Source organism: Equus asinus, chromosome 5, assembly GCF_041296235.1.
Source record: "Equus asinus isolate D_3611 breed Donkey chromosome 5, EquAss-T2T_v2, whole genome shotgun sequence".
NCBI lineage: Eukaryota > Metazoa > Chordata > Mammalia > Perissodactyla > Equidae > Equus > Equus asinus.
In genome coordinates, this window is record NC_091794.1 from 38,852,164 (window position 1) to 38,873,885 (window position 21,722).

Genomic DNA, 21,722 nt, shown 5'->3' on the forward strand with positions numbered 1-21,722 from the left:
ACAAAGTAATGACAATTAGATTAAAAACATATTTTACAGCAGCAATAATAAATGTCAGAAAGCAATGGAATAAGTAGTAGTTTCAATATGTTGAGCAAAATTAACCATTGATCTGGAATTCTGTATCTACCTAAATTAGTATTAAATAGAAATTATGAAATAAAGTCATCTTAAGACATAAAAACTTACCACCCATAAACTCTTGCTTAAAAATAACTAAGGGACGCATTTCAGCAAGAATAAAAGTAAATCCAAAGGGAAGAGGTAGTATGCAAGAAACAATGGTGAGTAAAAGAAATCACTAAATCCTTGTAGGAAATTAAAATGAGCAATTATTTAAAAGTTACAAAATGTTTTGAGTTTAAAAAGAAGGAGAACTAAAAAATGCATTATAGGAGAAAATATCTGCAAATCACATACCTGATAAGGGTCTTATATCCAGGACATACAAAGAACTCTTACAACTCAATTAAAAAAAATTTTTTTTAACAGGCAGAAAGATCTGAATAGGCATTTCTCTAAGAAAGATACATAAACGGCTAATAGGAACATAAAAAGATGTGTGAAATCATTAGTCACTAGAGAAATGTAAATCAAAACCACAATAAGATACAATTTACCTACACTATGATGGCTATAATAAAAAAGACAGACAAAAACAAGTGTTGGCAGGGATACAAAGACACTGGAACGCTCATACATTGCCGGTGGGAATGTAAAATGGTGCAGCCATTTTGGACAACAGTTTGGCAATTCCCCACAAAGCTAAAAATAGAGTTACCATTTGACCCAGTAATTCCATTCCTTAGATATATAGCCGAGACAAAAATATATATCCACACAAAAACTTGCACATAGGCAGCATTATTTCTAATAGCCAGAAAGGTGGAAATAAACTAAATTTCACATTAATTGATGAATGGATAAATAAAATGTAGTATATCCATACAATGGAATATTATTTGGCAATAAAAAGAAATTAAGTACTGATACACGTTACGACATGGATGAATCTTGAAAACATTATGCTAGGTGAAAAATACCTAGTCACAAAATACCACATATTGTGCAACGCCATTTATGTGAAATGTCCAGAGTAGGCAAATCTATAGAGACAGAAAGTAGATTCGTGATCGACTAGAGCTGGGGGCTAGAGGTTTAGGGAAATGGAGAGTGAGAGTTAATGGGTAGCAAGTCTCTTTTAGGGAGCATAAAAATGTTCTAAAATTAGAGTGTGGTGATGGCTACACAATTCTATGAATATATCAAAAAACTGAACTGTATACTTTAGAGGGATAAATTGTATGGTACGTGAGTTAAATCTCAATAAAGCTGATAAAAGAAAGAAAGGTAGAACTAAAGTATAATGTAATAGTAATGTGGAAGGTGAGAGGTGGAATTTTGGGGCTAAAATCTTCTAAATCACTATATTATTTGTAGGCGGATAGAGAAACAGGCATAGCTAGAAAATAAATAAAGGATGAAAATACAATCCATAGCTTTTACATATCAAACGGAAAAATATGAATAGAAGAAACGTAACAAATTCAATGTAAAGCCAATCTAAATCCTAGAAAGATTTTCCACAGAATTAGACAGTGATTATAAATAGCATATGGAAGAGTAAAGATCCAACGCAATTCTGCAAAAAAAGAAAAAGGACTAGGGGTTCTGCCTGGCCAGATATCAAGACATCATAAAAATACTGTAATTAAGATAGTGCATTATTGGTACACCAATAGGTAACAGACAAATGAAACAGAATAGAGAACCTAGAAAGAGAACAAGATACGTGACAGAGAATGCTGGTATATGACACAGAAGGCAAACAACACAGATTAGTGGGGAAAAGATAGCCCATTCAATAAACAGCAGTAGGTCAAATAACTTTCCATATGGGATAAAACAATTCCCTACTTTATTCCATATAAAAAAATCAATTCCAGATATATTAAAGAGCTAAATGTTGAAAGACTAAATTTTAAGACAATTTGAAGAAAACATTAGAAAAATAGTCTTATGATCCTGGTATATGAAAGGAATTGTTAAACAAATAATAAAAGGCAGAAATCATTTGCCTAATAAATTTACCTACCAATAAATTTAAAATTTCTGTATCAAAAAGACACCATCAACAAAGTTAATTATAAGGGACAGACTGGAAGAAGATACCTATAATATATACAACAAAAAATTAGCATTCAGACCACAGAAGAAACTAATAAGGAAAAGACAAACTACCCAATAGAAAAATGAGTAAACTATTCATATGAATGAAATACAGGACATCTGAATCTCACTAGCAATCAGGAAAATGCAAATGTGGACAAAATGAAATACAATTCACACCCACCCAATGGGTAAGCTTTTTCAAGTCTGACAGTACAAAGTGTTGACCAAGATGTAGGGAAAGGGGAACTCTTGTGTTTCGGAAAATAATTTGGCAATATCTAGTAATAGTTATAATGCGCACACCCCATGACCCAGCAGTGACACTTCTAAGTATTCCCATTAAATAAGAACGGTCACTGAAACATTTTTTGTAATAGGAAAAAAATGATCACAATCTAAATGTCCTTTAGGGAAGAGTAGACTCCTAGAAGAGTGGCTAGGGCAGGGGTTGGTTCATCTGCTTGTTCCAGAGCCTAGCAAAGTGCTATCACAAAGTAGGTGTTCTGAAAATGTTTGGGTCAATGAAAAAATAAATGAGAAAGAAATGGTGTCACCTAAGAGTGGATAAAGAATTGGGAAACAGCTTTTGTTATATGGAGAAGTAAAATAAAATAGACAAAAATCCCTGCAATCATGAGATAAATGAGACAAGTAAATTATAGAGTATAAATAGTGATAAATGCTAAGAGAAATAAAAAGCAGGGAAGGGGGATAAGGAACTATTGGGGTGGGTTACAATTTTATATTTAATATCCAGAAAAGGCTTCACTGATAAGGTAAACATTAATAAAGACTTGAAGGGAGTGAAGGAGCTAGCAAATAGCTCGAAGAATATTCCAGGCAGAGGTAGCAGCCAAGGCAAAGAACCTGAGACTCAAGTATGCCTGACACTTCTGATGAATTGCAAGGTGGCCAGTGTGGAGAAAGCAGAGTGAAGCATGATGGGAGATGAGAAGTGGTTTGAGGAGGACGGATACAGATCAAGCAGACTTTGGTTTTCACTCTGAGCAAGAAGCCAGCTCTTTAGGTGGTCTTAAACGTAGGAATCACTTTGGCTCCCATGCTGAAAACAGACTTCAGGGATAGAAGGGATATTTAAAAACAAATGGCAATCAGAAAGCTCTTTGGAGCATCTGGGTAAGGTCCGTACTTCAGTGCTGCTGGGATACTTGGGATTCCTCACATGCTTGCCCACCCTAACCAAATGAAAAAGTGGGTATTTAAGAATATGTCTGAACATAGAGATAAAAGAAGCCAATATTCAAAGCTCTAGGTTCTTAAACATTAATTCCTGAGGTTAAAACTTATTTAGCCACACCAAAATACTACCACCATAGGCCTATGCTTCCTTTTCCTACTCATTCATTCCTTGAGAGCAAGGCAAAGAATGCAGGCACTTCAAAACTGATGCTGAAATAAATCCGATAATCATTTATTCAACCAACATTTGGAGGGTAAGTACCTACAAGGGGCAGTTGCTGTCTTGAGTGGAAAGAAAATAAGGATGAACAAGATATGGTCCCTGCCCTAAGATATTTAGATATTTATAGTCTAGTCTAGTGAGTGAGATATCTAGACTCAGATAATGTGCTATCTAGAAACACGAGCTCATTTTTAATGTTATACAGCAGCACTAACAGAAATATAACATGAGCCACAAATGCAAGCCACATATATAATTTTAAAATTTCTAGTAACATTTTTTAGAAGTAAAAAGAAACAGGTAAAATAAATTATAATAATGTATTTTACTTTACCCAATATATCCAAAATATTATTTCAACATGTAACCAATATAAAAAAATTGATATATTTTACATTCTGTTTTTTATGCTGTTTTTGAAACCCTGTATTTTATACTTAAGAATATCTCAATTCAAACTAGCCACATTTCAAGTATACTGTACAGCACAGTTATGCAGAATAGACCTATTTTTTAGTAAATTGAAAAAATTTGACAGTTACAAGTACAGGACAAAGTAAAATAGCAGAGGGAGGCTTGAACATGTTGACAGCCTAAAGGAAAAGAATGAGAGAGTAAACGTATTACAGATAATTGATGGGGAGTGTGGACAGCAGGTGAAAGAAGAGGATTAAGAGCACAAGTGGACTCGTTAGCTTGGAAAAGAGCATGATCACATCTTCCTTTGTGACAGGTGGAAAGGGAAGAAGTACAGACATAAGCAAGCTTGGTGAGTGTGAGTGCTGAGAGAACAGAAAGTTGAGAGTTTCGGTTAAGAGTTTCCCCATTTTTCTCAGTGAATCAGAAGACAATATTATCAGCCCTTCCACCATTGCCAATACAAATTTGAAGGGATTACATTTATGAAACAATTTAAGAAACAGCATTCTAATATGACAACACTAAGTTGTACTTTTATAAAATTACAGTAATTTTCTAGCTTTCTTCTGGACTGGTCAATCTTGAATTCTGTCACCTTATCTCTAAACACAGAAGCAATAGTGCGGATTCACTCTTCCTTTCCTGATCCATTCAATTATTCAGAAAAGGTGCCCCATGTCTACTCTACGTCAAGTACTATGTGAGACACTGAGCATAGAGATGAAAAAGGCCCTCAATGACCTACATTTGTATCCTCACTATTTAGCATATTATAACATCTGAATATAGTAAGTGCTTTAAAAAAACACAGTATTACATTGCCCTGTAAAGAAATATTACATGGCGTAGTGGTTAAGTTTGGCACATTCCACTTTGATGGCCTAGGTTCACAGGTTTGGATCCTGGGCGTGGACCTAAACAAATCATCAGCCATGCTGTGGCAGCAACCCACATACAAAATAGAGGAAGACTGGCACGGATGTTAGCTCCGGGCGAATCTTCCTCAAGCAAAAAGAAGACTGGCAACAGATGTTAGCTGAGGGCAAATCTTAAAAAAAAAAAAGAAAAAATATTACATGTCAACTAAAATATGTATGACAAAGACTTTCATTTGAAATTTTAAAGTAGTGCTGTCCAATAAAACCTTCTGTGATAATGAAAATGTTCTACTCTGAACTGTCCAATATGGTAGCTAATAGTCATATGAATTTTTAATTTAATTAGAATTTTAATTTTAATAGCCAGTGTGGTTAACGGCTACCATACAAATCTAAATATTAAATTACAGTGCATAGCTAATGGCATTTCCACTATTATAATCACAGTGCTTCCCCTCTAATGGGTTAATACACATAATATGCTGCTAGAAATGAGCACACCATGAATAATAATTGTACCAGAAATACATCATAAGAAAATTTTCTTAGCATAAAATAACTTTAGCATTGTGAGCCAAAACAGAAAGAGTAAAAGAAAAAGAAAAAGGAAAGGATATTCCAATCTTTTCCTTTCATTCACTTCCCTAAGGCAAAACATCAATCTTCTGACCACCTCTTTTTTTTCCTGATTGTGTCAAGTAGCGAAAATACTTTGTGGAGATAAGGAATCAAACATTTTTTTTTAATTTGAAAGAAATGACTAAGAGCACAGGAGTTGTTTCTGTAACAAAATGACAATAAACTTTTTTGGGGGAAGACAACACAAGTTGTTGAAAATCAGGATTCATATAATGAATAAAGTGTGTTTATAGCTCCAAAGAAACTTGTCCTTGTGATTTGCTTATCAATGTCCCGAAATAAGCCCCATTTATCTGAATTTTAAAAATAAACCTATTGCTAAAAGACATGGTGACTCAATTCATTGAGCAAATGGAACTATAATCTAACTGAGACTTTGAGTTGCATAATTCCTGATGTAGTAACTAGAATAGCTGTTTATGACTGAGATAGTAAAAGATACTATTATTACTCTTTGTATCCACTATGCTTAATGTATAACATGATTGACTGTACAAACTTAATCTATAGGCAAAGGTGTCAGACAAAGGTGCATTTTATCTCCAGCTGTTTAATCTGCATGCAGAACATATCACACAAAAACTGGGCTAGACTCAGACGAAGGAGTGGTGAAAATTCATGGAAGAAATATCAACAATCTAAGATATGCAGATGACATCATCTTACTGGAAGAAAGCAGCAGTTACTTGAATTGACTTGAAGTGACTTCTGACGAAAGTAAAAGAAGAAGGTGCTGGGCCAGCCCTGACGGTCTAGTGGTTAAAAGTTCGCCATGCTCCGCTTCAGTGGCCTGGGTTCGGTTCCCAGGCATGGAACCATACTACTCGTCTGTCAGTAGCCAAGCTGTGACAGCAGCTCACACAGAAGAACTAGGACTTACAACTAGAATATACAGCTATGTACTGGGGCTATGGGGAGGAAAAACAAAAGAGAGAGACGCAGATTGGTAACAGATGTTAGCTCAGGGTGAATCTTTCCCAGCAAAAAAAAAAAAAAAGTTTAAGATGCTTGATTTTAAAATAAGAAGAAAGTGCCAAAGCAGGACTGCATTTCAACATCAAGAAGACAAAAATCATGACTACAGAAGAACTACACGACTTTAATGAAGGCATTGAAATTGTTAAATATTTTCTCTACCTTGGTTCAGTCACCAATTTAAATGGAGACCGCAGCCAACAAATCAAGAAAAGACTGAGACTTGGAAGGGCAGCAATGAAAGAATTGGGAAAGATGAAATGTAAGAAAGTATCATTAGAGACTTAGGCCAAGATTATCCACACCCTCATATTCCCAATTACCATGCAGAGGTGCAAAAGTTAGACAGAGAAGAAGATTGACAGGAAAAAAAATGGATTCATTTGAAATACAGTGTTGGAGGAGAGCTCTACGGATGCCCTGGACCGCCAGAAAGACGAACAAGTGAGTCCTAGAGCAAATTAAGCCTGAACTATCGCTGGAGGCAAAAAGAGTAAAGCTGAGGCTGTCCTACTTTGGGCACATCATGGAAAGGCAGGATTCTTTGGAGGAGACAATAATGACAGGAAACGTAGAAGGCAGCAGGAAAAGAGGAAACCAAATATGAGATGGATTGATTCCATAAAGGAAGGCATAGGCATGAGTCTACAGGAGCTGAGCAGGACTGTCAGGACAGGACATAGTTGACATCACTCATTCACTGGGTCGCCAGGAGTCAGAGCTGATTTGACTGCACAGCTGACTTGACAGCACATAAAAACAATCTTAATCAGACATACAAAGTCCTACACTGGCACAGGTCTAATTATATACTCAGAAGATTTGATAACTTAAAAGTAAAACCAGTAAGGTGAGCAACTAAATGTCCGAGAAAGCATTTTTGATGCCCAGCCACTCTGTTCAACTTGTTAACCACCATATAAGGCAGCTGTCACGTAAATTAACCACACAACTTCCTGCCCTTCCTTTTAGTTGCATCGTTTGAAGCCATTTTACAAAACATCACCAGACAGTCTGTCTTGAAGATGAGAGTGGTTATACAACCAGGATTTCATTCAGGTTAACAAAAATACCTAACACTGAGAAGTAGTGTGTTAATCTACTAGGAAAGGGTTTAAGAGAACCACTTTAGAATGATCTTCCTACCACACAGAAACACCATCAGGTAAATAAGCCTTCCACACATGAAGACTGGCAAACCCAAAGCATGAGATCAGATCTGTAATAATTAACTTTCAGAGTTAAGTTACTGTGCTACGCCTTATTGCAACAAAGCCAAAGTGTCACAACAATATGGTATTATGACATCATTAGCTTGGTTTCTTAATAAGGGATTTTTCTGGGATATCTGAATTGACAATTAGCTAAAAATAGAGAGCCAACACTTGCTGGAGGGAGTGGCAGGCCTTTCTAGTTTTATTTATATATTTTTTTGAGAATGATGCCCACTGCAAAATGAATTAACAGAAGGCTGGCTCTGAAACAGCATACCTCTTAGTCAACATCAAAATGCTGTTCTAGAGCAAGGAAAAAGAGGGGTCAATGCTTTAATGTCACAAAAATCTTCCAGTCCCACAAAAATCGTTTTTGCTCCACTGCCCTTTTGAATTAGTAAATGAAAACACAGAATTGTAGAAACATTTAATTAACGCCATTTAGAAATTAAGCAGCAACCAGTTAACAGACCTCATCATGGAGATAAGGACAGGCTTATCCAGCCAGGAGCAATTTCTGTCCTAATTGTTACTGTCACCTTCCTCACTGCTGCATTTTCTGGGCTGTAGTTGCCAGGAAGCAGGAAAGATTTTTCTCTCTGAATTAATTCTGAGAAAGGTGGCGCTTTTTAATTTGCCTTCAATCACCCTTTTCTAAGATTTTTTTTTCTTCAGATGTTCCAGTAAAACTGAAAAGTTAACCATCGATTCCAAATCTGTCTCGTTCAAACAGCCTTGAGGGGGATGGAAAAAATTAAAGTTCGCATTCCAAAAGTTTCACTCGGGGTGGGGTGAGGACACGGCAGGAAGGGAAACAGTCCTTCACAATCGCACATCTCTTTTCCGAAACTAGACCGGCTGGTGGAATATTCTTTCTTTCCCCCACCGAGGCCTCGGGTGAAATTTCCTTCGCTGAAAGTGGTTAGACTAAAAAAAGTCCCCTCCTCCTCGATAATCCACACGATACCGAATCGTGACACCCTAAGCGAAAACAGTGGCGCCAGGGGGCTGCAGGCGAGTCCCCCCCGCCCGCCTTCACTCAGACGTGGCCCGAATTGTTAGAGGCAGGAAGCACAAGCTGCTTTTCTCTGCCGGAGACCTACTCTCTCTCCGTTCCCTCGCCCCGCGACCTCACGGGGGACCCCGGCCGCGGCGAACAGGAGGGAGGAACAGAGGAGCGCGGGCACGAAGCGGCCGCCCCGCGCCGGCCTCGGCGGCCCGGGCTCGGAGGCGAGACGCGTGCCGGCGGCGCGGGCTCCGCCGGCTCCGGGCCCCGCGCCCGCCTCTGCCGCGGCCTAGCCCGGGCCTAGCCCGGGGCCACGCGGGAGAGGGCGTCCTGGAGGCGGAGGGGCCGAGGCACCTACCAGCTGCCGCCGGATCCAGCACCACATGCCCCGGCCGTCGCCGTCCCGGGCCCGCGGGACGCGGGAGCCGAGGGGCCGCAGGTGGAAGCCGCCGAGCCAGAGGGGGAAGCGGGAGATCCCCTCTGGCTAAAGTTCCGCTCGCCGCCGCCGCCGCCGCCACCTCACTCCCCGCGCCGGGTCCCCATCGCGCCGCGGCGGCCCCGAGCTCCTACAGGCGCAGCCTCGACGCCGCCCCCGCCCGGCACTGCTGAGTCTGCCGCCGCGCCGCAGCCACCTTCATTATTGACCGTTGTCGTCCGAAGCACCGCCAAAACCCCGCCCCCGCCCCGCCCACCCCGGCCCCCCAGTCCTCTAGCCCCACCCGCCCCCGCCCCCTGCGCCTCGGGCCGCCTCCGGACGTGACGTCAGGGGCCACGCAGACGCTGAGATCAGCCGTGTGGGCGGGGCCGGCGGCCAGCGTGGAATGCTCCGTGGTTCTCGATCGTGGGTTGGCTTCTCTGCCCCTTACCTCCCCCTCCCCCGTTCCAAGGGTAGGAGTAAGTGGCGTCTGTGTGTCTGTCTGCGGAGTCTGTAACTTCTGGCCGACTCCTCTGTTTCTCCCTCCTGTTGCAGGTCTGTCTCTGGCTCTCTGCCTCTTTTGGTCCCCCGGTCCCCCAGCACGCACACGCACAGTCTGGAGGGTGGTGACTGAAGGTTTATCCCCAGAGGTCTCCAGTTTTGGTTCAATTAAATTGCCGAAGCCTTTGTCTCAACGCATAACGCAGCCTTTTAGCAAACGACTGAGCTGGGGCTACGGCAATTTTGTTCACTCCCTTTAAGTAATTTTGAAAAGGGTTGCAACTCTCCTATGCCTGGTCCAGTGTGGACCAGTGCTTCCGGGAGACCGGACGAGACCCTGTGTTTTACGGTGCTAAATTGAACAGGTTAGAAGGAAAAATACTTTCTATTGAAAGGTAGTTGTTTACTGTTAACTGCCAGACTCTTGCAGTCAAAAACACCTTACAAGTAGCAAGACTTAGGTAAGATAAGGATGTGGATAAATAAAGATAAGAAGGACCATAAAAGCAACTGGAACGAGCCTTTTACTTGCAAGGCTGACATGAAGCGCCGGGTCTCGGTTTGTTCAAAAGCAGCCCCAGAGATATCTTGAGTTTTATGTATATGCATTGTGTGGAATGTTTTTGCTGAATTAAAGCATACTTCACCATTCAAAACACAAGAGTTTGTGTTTTTAAAAAAACATTAAGCGAAGACAAATCTAAATGAGATTAGCTTGACGAGGCAAGTTATTGCATATATATATATACAGTCTTTTAGTTTCAGTAGACATTCGTCATTATATAATGATTATCCAATACCACAAATAGAGCCTTTCCTGAGGGATATTTATGATCAATAAAACCAGCAGTAGAATTTTATATTATAAATGGTCGAACTGCAAAAAATTAGGTAGATATTTAAAGAGAAAAAGTGATCTTACTTTTGTTCTTGTGACTGAACCTTGCTTTATGACCCTAAAAGAATGTTTGAGATACGTTTACTTGTTATAGTGATAAAACCTTACCACCGTTCATGGAGCACCTGTGTGTCCCAGGCCCTGTATTAAGCTCTTTACTTGCTTGGTCTAATTTAACCCCCCATCAATCCTTGGAAGCAGATATTACTATCCCATTGAATGGATGCAGAAATGGAGGCTCAGGTTAAGTGCCTGGGTCAGGTTAAGCAACTTGGCAAAGCTGGGATTCAGATTCTGGATGGTCAAGCAACAAAGCTCAGGCTCTTAAGATATGTAAAGAAACAAAAATATGACCACACCTACTTTTATTCATCTGCAAGTGGTCTGATTAAAGTTAAGCCTGGAAATATTTATTTATATGCCACTAAAGTTTGTCAAGACAACATAAGAAATAGAAATCTAGAGGACATATGGTGCATTATTTAACCATGTCCCACATTTCAAAAGGTAGAAGTGGGAGGTGGAGTGATCCTAAATGCTGTGGTGGAATATTGTAAGAAGTGATCTCAAGAAAACTGTGAAGATCATAATTATAGCTCACACTGTCAGGAACAGAATGAGCACTCGAAGCAGTGTTTTGTGCTAAGTATTTTTCAAGAGCAGTGTTATACACCTCGGATTAATCCAAGGAGCATAAAATACTTTTATACTGTAGAGTATAACCCTTTAGTGGTGATGAAATCAATTTAGTGTGTCATGATCAGTATTTTAATAAACAGAATAGAAAACATTAGAATATATTGCACAGTGTAAGTAATATGTATTGTTTTGTGACTCTTGTTTTGCACAGTATTGGGAGAGTTTCTGGCTAGTCACAAGAGTTCACGGGAAATGGGCAATCCCTGGAATTTTCTGAACAAGGAAATGGCAGGATGAAATCAGAGTATTATCCCATAGACATTGTATATGGTAGGTTGGAGAGAGAAGAAAGGTCAGATAGGAAATTCCTGCTAGTGTGAAGTATTGAGTTCGAAAGTGCTGGACTGGTGAAGAGCCGGAAGTAAAGCATGTTAGACTGCTCTGGTAACAGATAAGGAAACCTGAAACATAGGCCATTCCATGTGAGGTGACAGACCTTCCAAGAGAGTAAGTTTACCAGCATCACTTAATGGCCACTGAATTAATAGTAAATATGGTTCTTTTTATTGCGTAAACTTGTTAATATAATTCTCTGCTAGTTATACTTGTGAGATGTGTTCATTCCCAGGAAAAAAACATCTCCTGGTTAGGTGTAGTAGAGGTTCTTAGGTATAACAAAGACAAAGCAAAGAGGGATATTTTTCTTGATCAGAACATCTTGGACTATCAATAGAAAGCACAGACTGTGAACTGGTTAAGGTCAGGATTCCTGGCTCATTCATTTTAGTACCCATAGTGTCCAAAGGGTACTTAATAAATGTTTGTTAAGTGAATTAATAAGTTAATGTCAATGACTGAGTGGTTAGGGAAAAATTATCTAGTTCAGAAATATCAAAGTGATATAAAGCAAAGCATGCTAAATGATTTCAGTAGGTCCTAAGCTGTGCTGTAAGACCAGTGGTCACCATCCTTTAGACTCTATAGTGTGTCTCTCAGAACTCTTCAAGGGTCAGTCTGTTTGGAGGACACTGAGCCTTGCCAATCTGTTGCCTTAATTATTTCTATAGTGATGGAGCCATCAGATGGCCTTAGAATCTGCTCTATCTCATTTTTTGTTTTTTATGTTATTTTTTGTGGGGGGGGGGAGATTGTCCCTGAGCTAATACCTGTTGGCAATCTTCTTCTTTTTGCTTGAGGAAGATTGTCCCTGAGCTAACATCTGTGTCAATCTTCCTCTATTTTGCATGTGGGATGCCGCCACAGCATGGCTTGACAAGCGATGTGTAGGTCTGCACCTGGGCTTCCGAACCTGCAAACCCTGGGCCAGCGAAGTGGAGCACACGAACCTAACCACTACGCCATCAGGCCAGCCCCTCTTTTTTTTTGGAGAGGAAGATTCACCCTGAGCTAACATCTGTTGGCAATCCTCCTCTTTTTCTGCTTGAGGAAGATTGGCTCTGAGCTAACATCTGTGCCAGTCTTCCTCTATATTTTGTATGTGGGATGCCTCCACAGCATGGCTGCTGAGTGGAGTAGGTGCCCACCCAAGATCCAAACCTATAGACCCAGGCCGCCAAAGGGGAGCAGGTGCAGCTTTAACTACTCAGCCACGGGGCTAGCCCCCTCTATCTCATTTTTTACAAGGGCAACTTTTCACTTTCTCAGAATCATAAATATAATATATTACAAATTATTCCACTTAAAAAGCAGTTTCTTTCTGATTATCATTCCAGAATTTCCAGACCAGTCTTTAGGCAAAGAAAAGAGACTTCAGTCAGGCAAGCTTTTCCAGTACTGACTGGGATTATATATTTTATCAACTGTTGAAGAAATTCGTTAGGAACAATATACCATTACATATCTGCAACTATTCTTGAAAATTTCTGCAACAGGTATCAGTTGTGGACTAAGTTATATGAACTCAGTTTTAATCTTTGGATATTTGTGCTTACAAAATTGAAACTCAAAACCACCGTGAGAGTTAGGATTCATAGAAATGATCTCTTTCTTGAAAAGTCAGAGTATGCAGAACATATGTTCTGCATTTTCCTTATTTTTAAGTTGCCCTTTAATAGCTTGATACTACTTTTGCATCAACTAGATGCAGCATCCTATTGTTTCTCTTGTAAAAACCGGAAAGATTATCTAGTTGTATACTTTTTTGACTTAGTTTTACTTGTCACGAGAGAGGAGGAGCTTAAATAGACAAGCGGCCTGTGATTGAACTACTGACAGAAAGACTGATGGCCTCACGTCATCTGCAGCAAAACCAAAGCTGCTATCCTCATAGTCTCCAACACGTAACCGACTTTCAGTTACTAGTGCTACACAATAGATCAAATTATTTAGCCATCTAGAGGCGTTAATTTCGTAATGCTTTATCTTATGGACATCACAAGGGGATTTCATTGCTTAAGGTTAGGTATTTTATGAGTGTTTTTTTCCCTTATTAAAATGACCACATTAGGTCAAAATCATAGAGACAAACAGAGAATGGTGGTTGCCAGGGTTGCGGGGAGAGGGGGAATGGGAAGTTATTGTTTAATGGGTATAGAGTTTCAGTTTTACAAGATGAAAAGAGTTATGGAAATAGATGGTAGTGATGGTCACACAACATTATGAATATGTTTAATACCACTGATCTGTACACTTAAAAATGGTTAGCTGATAAATTTTTTGACGTGTATTTTACTACAATAAAAAACTGAGAATGCGTAGGTAAATGTTTGCTAACAGTTGCTGCTTCATAGATTTTTCTAAGCTAAACCATCACAGTTGTGTTCAATGGCAAATCTTGGCATTTGCCCTTTTATCTATATTAGAATGGATCCGAAATTGTTTTCTGTGCAAAATCTTGGCTTAGCCCACAAATATTTCCTCAGTTCCACTGTTTCCTTGTCTTTTATGAAACACCATTAACCCTATCCCTAATTCTGCTGAGTTCTACTGGAAATGAATGTGCCCTAAAATTGCCAACACAACTGTCTGCTTTGCTGATTTATCAGAAATGCTCAGTTTCAAGAAGTAATGTTAGTGGAGGATTTCCTGAAGACTATGCACTCTATTTAGGTGATCTAAATTTTTATGTTTTGATTAAACAAAAATGATGAGAAATCTGTCTTTGGATAGTCTCGTTTTGGCTCCTGCATGATTACTTTTGCTGACCTGCAGTTTAGGATCCTACAAACAGCTGAAGTCTAGGGCAGGTAGGAGAGGCAGCACCCAGGAACCCACGACTGTTTTTACTGTGGAGGTGCAGCTCAGAATGCCGCTGCCTCATCACACTGTGTGCTCTGAACGAGAGCCTGCAGAAATTCATTACCACAAATGACTGTGCTTCTCTTGAGCAACTAGTTTGTGTTATAATCTTCTGAGCATTTTGAATTATGTAATCGAATGTGCTTCCTTCTGTCATGTGTTGGTAGTTTAAAAATTCAGAGGCTTCCTTACAGCAAGTGCCCAGACTCTACAGTGTACGCTTTGTGAATTACTTTTACCCTGTTTTATCTAGTCTTAGTTTCCCTTTGCTTGGTTACTCTACTTCCTTAATATTCATTATACTGTGTGTATTTTGTAAGCCGTCTTTAATCTTTTTTGGATAGAAGGAATAAAGGAAAATATAAGACCATAAGCATTCATTACTATAAATGATAAAGATTAGTTTTAAGATGAGGTAACAATGAACCCCAAATAATCTAATCTGAAGATTATGTGATTTCCTTTGCCCCCACCACAATTACATATGTATTTTCACTACTTTACAATGACTATAAATGTTAATTTACATGAGTAGGAGTTTCACTGGAAGGAAATAAAACAACAAATAAAGTCTAAAGCCAGGTAAGGCAGTATGTGAAAGGAGGAAAAAAATGTGAGCAAGAAGAAAAATTGCTGACTCTAAGAGAGAAATCAAGCACTGTGTTTGTTAAGATTGCAAGAAGTAGAATGGGTTGGAAGTTGAATATTGAGACATAGTAGTTCAAAGAGACTTCTGTGTGGGAAACAGGAAGAAAGTGGCCTCTTGTTCAAGGCGTTAGCCTGAACATCTGATTTTGGGAATAGCCAACCACTAAGGAAGGGTGTGGGAGATTCATGGTAATAACAGTGAGGGGCTGTCAGAAAGTAAATGAGGGTGTGGTGGGGCCGAATCCTGGGTAATCCTGGATAACGGGCTGGATAAGATGGGCTGAAGACAGTGACTTGGTTGGTTTGGGATTAGGGGAGAGAGGATGCAGGGGCAGAAACAGAATGTAACTAGGAGGAGAAGCCACGCTTCTCAGGGGGTCAGGTAAGAGGAAGACCTCAACTGGAGAGAGCTGATATCTGGCACTGGATCTACAAGAACCCAGAACAGGAGAAATCCTTGTGTATCCCCAGCACCCAACCTGGGGCCTGATACATAGTATGTGCTCAGAAACATTTTTTTTCATATAAATAGAGTTGGACCAACTATCTGTGTTACTGTGACTGGCCACTTGCCTGTGCTTAATGTCCCTCTCTACATGGCTCTCATGGCAAGACAGCCTTTCCTTGTGCATATATGACGGGATCTGGATGAGTCTGCCTTTCGAAATGATCCCTACGGAGGAGAGGAAATAAATGAATGAGGCCAAGACTGGTCTCAGTCACCTTTGGGTCATTTCACATGCTGCATGTACCTCTGTTTGGAAATCTTTTCTGATAGCCTCTGCATTCTTCCTCAGCCAATCATTCTTCATCGTTTAATTCTTAGCTTAAAAGTTACCCTTCAGAGAAGGTTAGGTCCCCTTGCAGAGCTGGGTTAAGACATTTATAAACCCTAAGCACTTAAAAAGATTAGATTGGCTGCCTCTCTCCATCTGAATATGAATTCACACACAAGATAAAAGTGAAACAAACATTTACTTTTTTTTGAAATGACATACAACGAAACGTGTACATATCCTTAATAACTTCTTTCCGGATTTTCTTCTGACTCAAATTATCTCCCCCTATCTCTCCCTCACAAACATGCTGCCCTGTGCTCTTTCTCTCTCTTTTTTCTCTTGGTCCTCTGCTGGTGCCCCATGCCTGTGCTGAGTCAGCTGGCCGGGTGATTCTGCCCTCTCCCCAGTAAGCCTTCCACAGTGTCCCATCCCTGTCCAGGTACTCTGCACGCTGGTGATCATGTGATCATTTGCTACACTCTGGTTAATGTCTGTCTGCTCTATGACACTGTAGTCTCAGCGCAGGATTTCAGTTTGTGAAGTTCCAGAGCTCAGGTATTTGTTTGCTTGACCAGCTGCTCTGTAAAACATAAACAACTTTTAAGTGACCAGTGAAGAAATCAGGGAATCTTCTAGAGTGATAAATTGGACTTTTGTGAGTAAAAAGGGGATTAAAAAAAGATGATGACTTACTAGGTGAGAAAGACAAATGAATTAAGAGGTATTCTGCATGATATTGATGTAATCAAAGACTTCACAGCATATTTAATGTTGCTATTCTGGTGAGGTAAATTGATTTGCTCTAGATAATTTTTAGTCAAATACATCATAAATTTGTCATTAAAATCAATCTACTGTTGTGAGTTTTATAAGACTCATTCATAAAATCATGCTAAGGGTTTTCCTATTCTGGTCCAGATGCTAGATTCTGGCTCTGTCCCTCCACCCTCACCTCTTCTGCCACCATTCAGTTACTCAACAAATATTTGTTGAGCATTCAGCAAATCCTAGCCATTGTGCTAGGTGCCTGGGCTAATGTTCCCACACACCTTGCCCTCAAGGAGTTCAAAATTTAAGACCTGGGGCACTGTCTTAGAATTAAATTATTAACAGCAACACAATTTTATGTCTGTCATCTCAATGTAATAAAAATATTATATGTGGAAGTACTTGGAAATGTACTAACTGTATCTATGTGGAAAATTACAGGTTACATAGAGTAAAGAAGGTCCGTAAGAAGATAAAGTTTAGAAATTACTTAGTTCTGTCACCTCCAACTTAAGACCTGCTTGTTCACTGACCACATCTTCAGTGATTCAACTGAGAGAGGATAACTTTTCTAGATGGAGCAGTGTTTCTTGCCAATCAGCATATACACACTCATTGACTTTGAATGAAGAACTGTCTTGTCTATAGAAAAGGAGACTGCATCTCATCTACATAAAGCAGGGGTGATGGTGTGATCAGTGTGCGTGTGTGTGTGTGTGTGTATATTTAAGTATGTATATGTATATGCATGTGCCAAGAGGGGAACATGGGGGAGGCGATGTGTGCACATTTTATTACCTAGCTCACTTGATTTTTACCCAGAGTTATTAATGAGTGTAAAATTGTAAGCTCAACCCTCAGAGGTGGTTGTTATCTTTACACAAAGAAAAACTCTGTTTCATGATCATAGCTTGCACTTCCAGCCCCAAAATAGAACAAGAGAGAGCAGGTAACTCGTCACCAGTATGACCAGAAATTCAATTCAGTCATACAATGGTGGGTCAATATTATCATTGTAAATGAAAGGGAAGGGATTACGGTTAGCTGCATCACTCTGTGACTTTCCACCGTACTGTGGAAAAAAGAGGGAAAAACCCTCACAATCACAATGGGAAAGGTAAACAACTTTTCAAACACACACCTATCTATATGTTTTCCTCTATTGTTTTATATATGTTGTTTTTATTTATGTACCTGTACAGAAAGATGTAAATATATTTTAACCTTGAATACTATAGTTGTGTGAATTCTAATTAATAGGCCTTAGTCCAACTCAGTAATTAATGACAACTTCAGTGAATGTGAGAGCTCCACAAAGTTGCATTAGAATTCTCGATGGCATCTTGTTTTTACTTTATTGAATTGTTTTGATATGTCAGACAAGAAAATGCAACCTTTCTCCTGTGTTAATTAATTAAATAGCATATTGGGAGAGATGCCGGTTTTTAGGTTGCATCCTTCAGTATTAGCTCCATCTGTTGTGTTTTATCAAGTTGCTGTTTAAACTGATAGAATACTTAGTTTATAGTTTCAGTATTGTCCCCATTAGCTTCCCTAAAGTGAATACTCCATTACTAACCCCTAAACATGCTCTTGTGCTCCTCAGCATCAGGGTGGCTGTGCTGGTCCAGTACCAGAAATAATCTGTTCTTGTTGAGGCCAGATCATGGACACATGAGCATCTCAGAGTCTAACAGTCCTAATTGGGGCTCTTTGTAGAATATATAGATGGAATTTATCTCCAGTTAAAACATGGAAACAAAACCTAGAAATCTCTTCTCCTGGATTTCCCCTCTTCCTCTCGCCACCTCTGCCCTTCCCCAGAATCCTGGTTCCCAGCCTCTCTCTGACCCGTGGGTCAGAATCCAAGGAGATGCATCACTGAATCCAGTCCAGGAGAGTGACAGAAAGTACTTGCATTGTTCAAAGTGGGGCATTTGCTGCTATTGATCATCTCTTTTAATATAACTTTGATGCTTTATTAATTTTAATATTAATATTTATTTAACATTATTATTAATTAATAATAATAGTTATCAGAGGTGAGCAATTACAGCCTGCTCTTTAATTCCTCTCTATTCACCTGGCTTAAATTTCTATTGATTAAATGTTAGACGGAGAGTAAAAGTATAATTAAATTAAATTTGGCCACTTACAGAAAGATGCAGCTTAACTATGATGTAATAATCACACTATTAAACGCTGCACATTCTTGTAACTAATACGGAAGTTTTCTTCATAATAAATTTAATTAATAAATGGGAAGATCTCGGTATGGTGCTTAGAGAAAATAATTGTGGAGTAAAAGACATGTTTTGTGAATATACAGTGCTGGAGGGCTCAAAGTCTGTATTATTTCTTTGTATTTCTCTCTCCAACAATATGGTCTCTGTGGATAATAACAGATCTTCAATATCTTGCTCTCACCTGTCGTTCTCTTCTGTATCCCCAGTTGGTTTCAGCTTCCTTCTCTGCAAGCAATTGTCTTTATTTCATCATTCAGATAGAATGAGCCTTTTGAAAGCTAGTGAATCAACAGAAGCCAGAAAATTATATATGCACACTGTATGTTTAATAATGGTGTGCAGTCTGATTACTGTTGAGTATAATTTAAAAAATTTTTCTGTTTAAACAGAGTTCATGTGATATCAACCTCTGTTCTCTCAGGATTACTTGTGTGGAAAAATCCCTTCAAGGCTATAATAGAACTTGTGGTATAACATTGATTTATCAGTAATGCAAATTAGCTTTGAGCTTACCTTCAAAGTGTGGAAAGAATAATTTAAATCAAGATCGAAAGTAAGACCCTCCGTTCTGGCTCTGGGCTTCCTTAGGTGGTTGATGCTCTCAGGCACAACTCCTTCATAACAATGGGGAAGATTGTCACTTATGGAGTAAAGAAATAATCTGTTGACTTTTACTATTGTACCTGAAATAAAGCTGCTAAGAAGAAAATACTGTCAATTTTAGTTGCAGGTAAGTTCAATAGAGTTTCACTTCATCTAACCTGCATTTTCCAAATCCCTAGGCCACTAACTGTTCCCTGGAGACTTTGAGGGCATTGTAGAGTGAGATAGCAACTTGGTGATTAATTGATTTAATATCAAGTGCCAAGACACAACTGAGGCTCAAAACTCGCAATCCCTAAATCCATTAAATTATCCTGTATTCAATGCCTACTTTAAGTAAAAGAAGCAGGTGATTTTAAAATAGCTGTTTCATTTTGCATAACCACAGTCTGAGAAAGCTTTCAGAAGACTGTTAAGGTTTGAGCTGATCTGTTTGGTTAAGGAAAAATCATTACCTACTTGCTAATTTAGCCAAAAATATGATTTATCTCTAAACTCCCAGAAAGAAAAAAGTATGCCATTGAATTTTAAATTATCAATAACAATGAATCAAGATTCACGTTTTTCAAGGATGCTAGAATTGATTTGATCATTTTGTCACTTCCTTTATATTGTGCCCTCTCTGGGTTTGCAGTCACTAATTTGTCAGATGTAATTGTGTTTATGAATTTAATTTTCTTTTGCACTATTTGACAAACTAGGTGTGTTCCCAGATTATAAGATGTTTTGTAGGAGTTACTCTTTGTTTTTCTTAAGATTTGTCACTAGTTTTTCATATTATTTCCCATAATCTTAGAACATGAGTGCAGTAATCATTTAGTAGGTGGAAAAGCTATGATATATTCAGTATTTGCTCGGACCTGATTGTTCTTTTAATCCGCTCTGTCTAATTTAATCCACACACCAGGCATTATATTATAATAATAGTAATAGTAACAGCACTAATAATACCAGTAATAATGCCTACTATGTGTTAAGCACCTACTAAATAAAGCACTTACTAATGCCAAGCCCTGAACTAAATAACACATTTTCTTCTTTAATCTTCACTGTAATCCTGAGGTTGGCATTAGTTTATTCCTATCATGACACTATTATTAATATTATTATAGGTACCATTTATTGAGCTTAATATATGCTGAATGCTTTACCTATATTATATCATTTAATCCTCACATCAACTCTGCACCATGAGAATGCACAGCCGTGTGGCCAAACTGGTTGTTAAAACACTGAAATACTTTGATCATGGGCAGTGAAGAGCTGCTGCCCGAAATTCCCCCAGTGCCCTTCCCACCCTGTTTCTCTGGTTGCCTGGCTCTTCTCCTGTGGACCCCTCAGCTTTGTCCTCCTCACATTTAGAAATTAGAGTTCACACTAGGCCCAGTAGGAGCTCTCCAGGGCCCTGCTCCAGGGCCAAGGCCAGAGTCTATTCTGAATGATTGGTGCGCAAGCTGCACTGGTTGTTAAATATTTTGACTGTTAGCAGGGATGTAGGTATTATTCCCATTTTGCAGGTGGGGAAATTCACATGAGTCCCTAAACGTTAAACACCTTGCCCAAGATCACCCACCTACGAAGTGTCAGGGCTGGGATTCAAACCCAGGTCCTTCTCAGGTTAAAATCCCTGTTCTGAACTATTACAGTGCACTGAAAAATGAAGAAAGCCAGCTGACTTATGCGGTTGACTTCCCAGGCCCAACATGAATAGCTCTGAAACTCTGTACCCTATGTCTGACTACTTGTACAGGGAATTTTAAATCTCATACTGTTTGTAATATTTACCTTAAAGTTGTAAGAATATCATTCTCCTATTACAGTTCCCAGCCATAATAATGAGCATGTAAGTACTAGGATGATGGTATTACTTTGCATTATTCTACCCACCAGCCAATATCACTGATTTAGCCAATATTGTGTTTTGTGATAATCTCTCTGTAGGTAGAAATTACCTTATTCATTTTATGACTGGGCCCCCAAAATAGCAGCCTTGGTATTCAGCCTAGCCAAGAATTTTAAGTTATGAAAGTAACATTTTAATATACTGTTAAACTAGATTTACTTTTATCTAATTTTGATATCCACAATCCAAATACCAAAGGCTGAAATCCCTTGGCATTACATTTTGCTCTCTACTTCTGTGTCTCCTCTATCATGTCTTTCTCTCCATTCCTAATAAAAAGCTAGCCTCCAATTTAGTATATAGAAATGTCCCAGTCACTTATATAACCCCATCCTTA

At 39.1% G+C, this 21,722-nt stretch overlaps 1 protein-coding gene and 1 long non-coding RNA gene across 9 annotated transcripts in view; one reads left to right on the forward strand and one right to left on the reverse strand.

Moving 5' to 3' along the window:
- The window catches only part of ATP11B (ATPase phospholipid transporting 11B (putative)), a 110,168-nt gene extending 100,755 nt beyond the window's left edge, over positions 1 to 9,413 (reverse strand). For 4 of the 7 annotated variants that reach the window (XR_011503268.1, XM_044771136.2, XM_070509361.1 and 1 more), the window contains exon 1: positions 9,086 to 9,402. Coding sequence is in view for 2 of the 7 variants with exons in the window: in XM_044771136.2 (XP_044627071.2) it covers positions 9,086 to 9,112 (27 nt within the window). In the remaining 5 variants the exon portion in view is untranslated. Of the gene's footprint in view, positions 1 to 9,085 lie in introns of all 7 variants that reach the window. The other 3 variants (XM_070509362.1, XM_070509364.1, XM_070509366.1) reach the window with 3 other exon arrangements.
- Positions 9,414 to 9,478: 65 nt separating this feature from the next.
- LOC106830647 (uncharacterized) overlaps positions 9,479 to 21,722 on the forward strand; it is a 35,918-nt gene continuing 23,674 nt past the window's right edge. Inside the window, exon 1 of one of the 2 annotated variants that reach the window (XR_011503269.1) lies at positions 9,479 to 9,615. This is a non-coding gene — a long non-coding RNA (uncharacterized lncRNA). Of the gene's footprint in view, positions 9,698 to 21,722 lie in introns of both variants that reach the window. The other variant, XR_001397959.3, reaches the window with a different exon arrangement.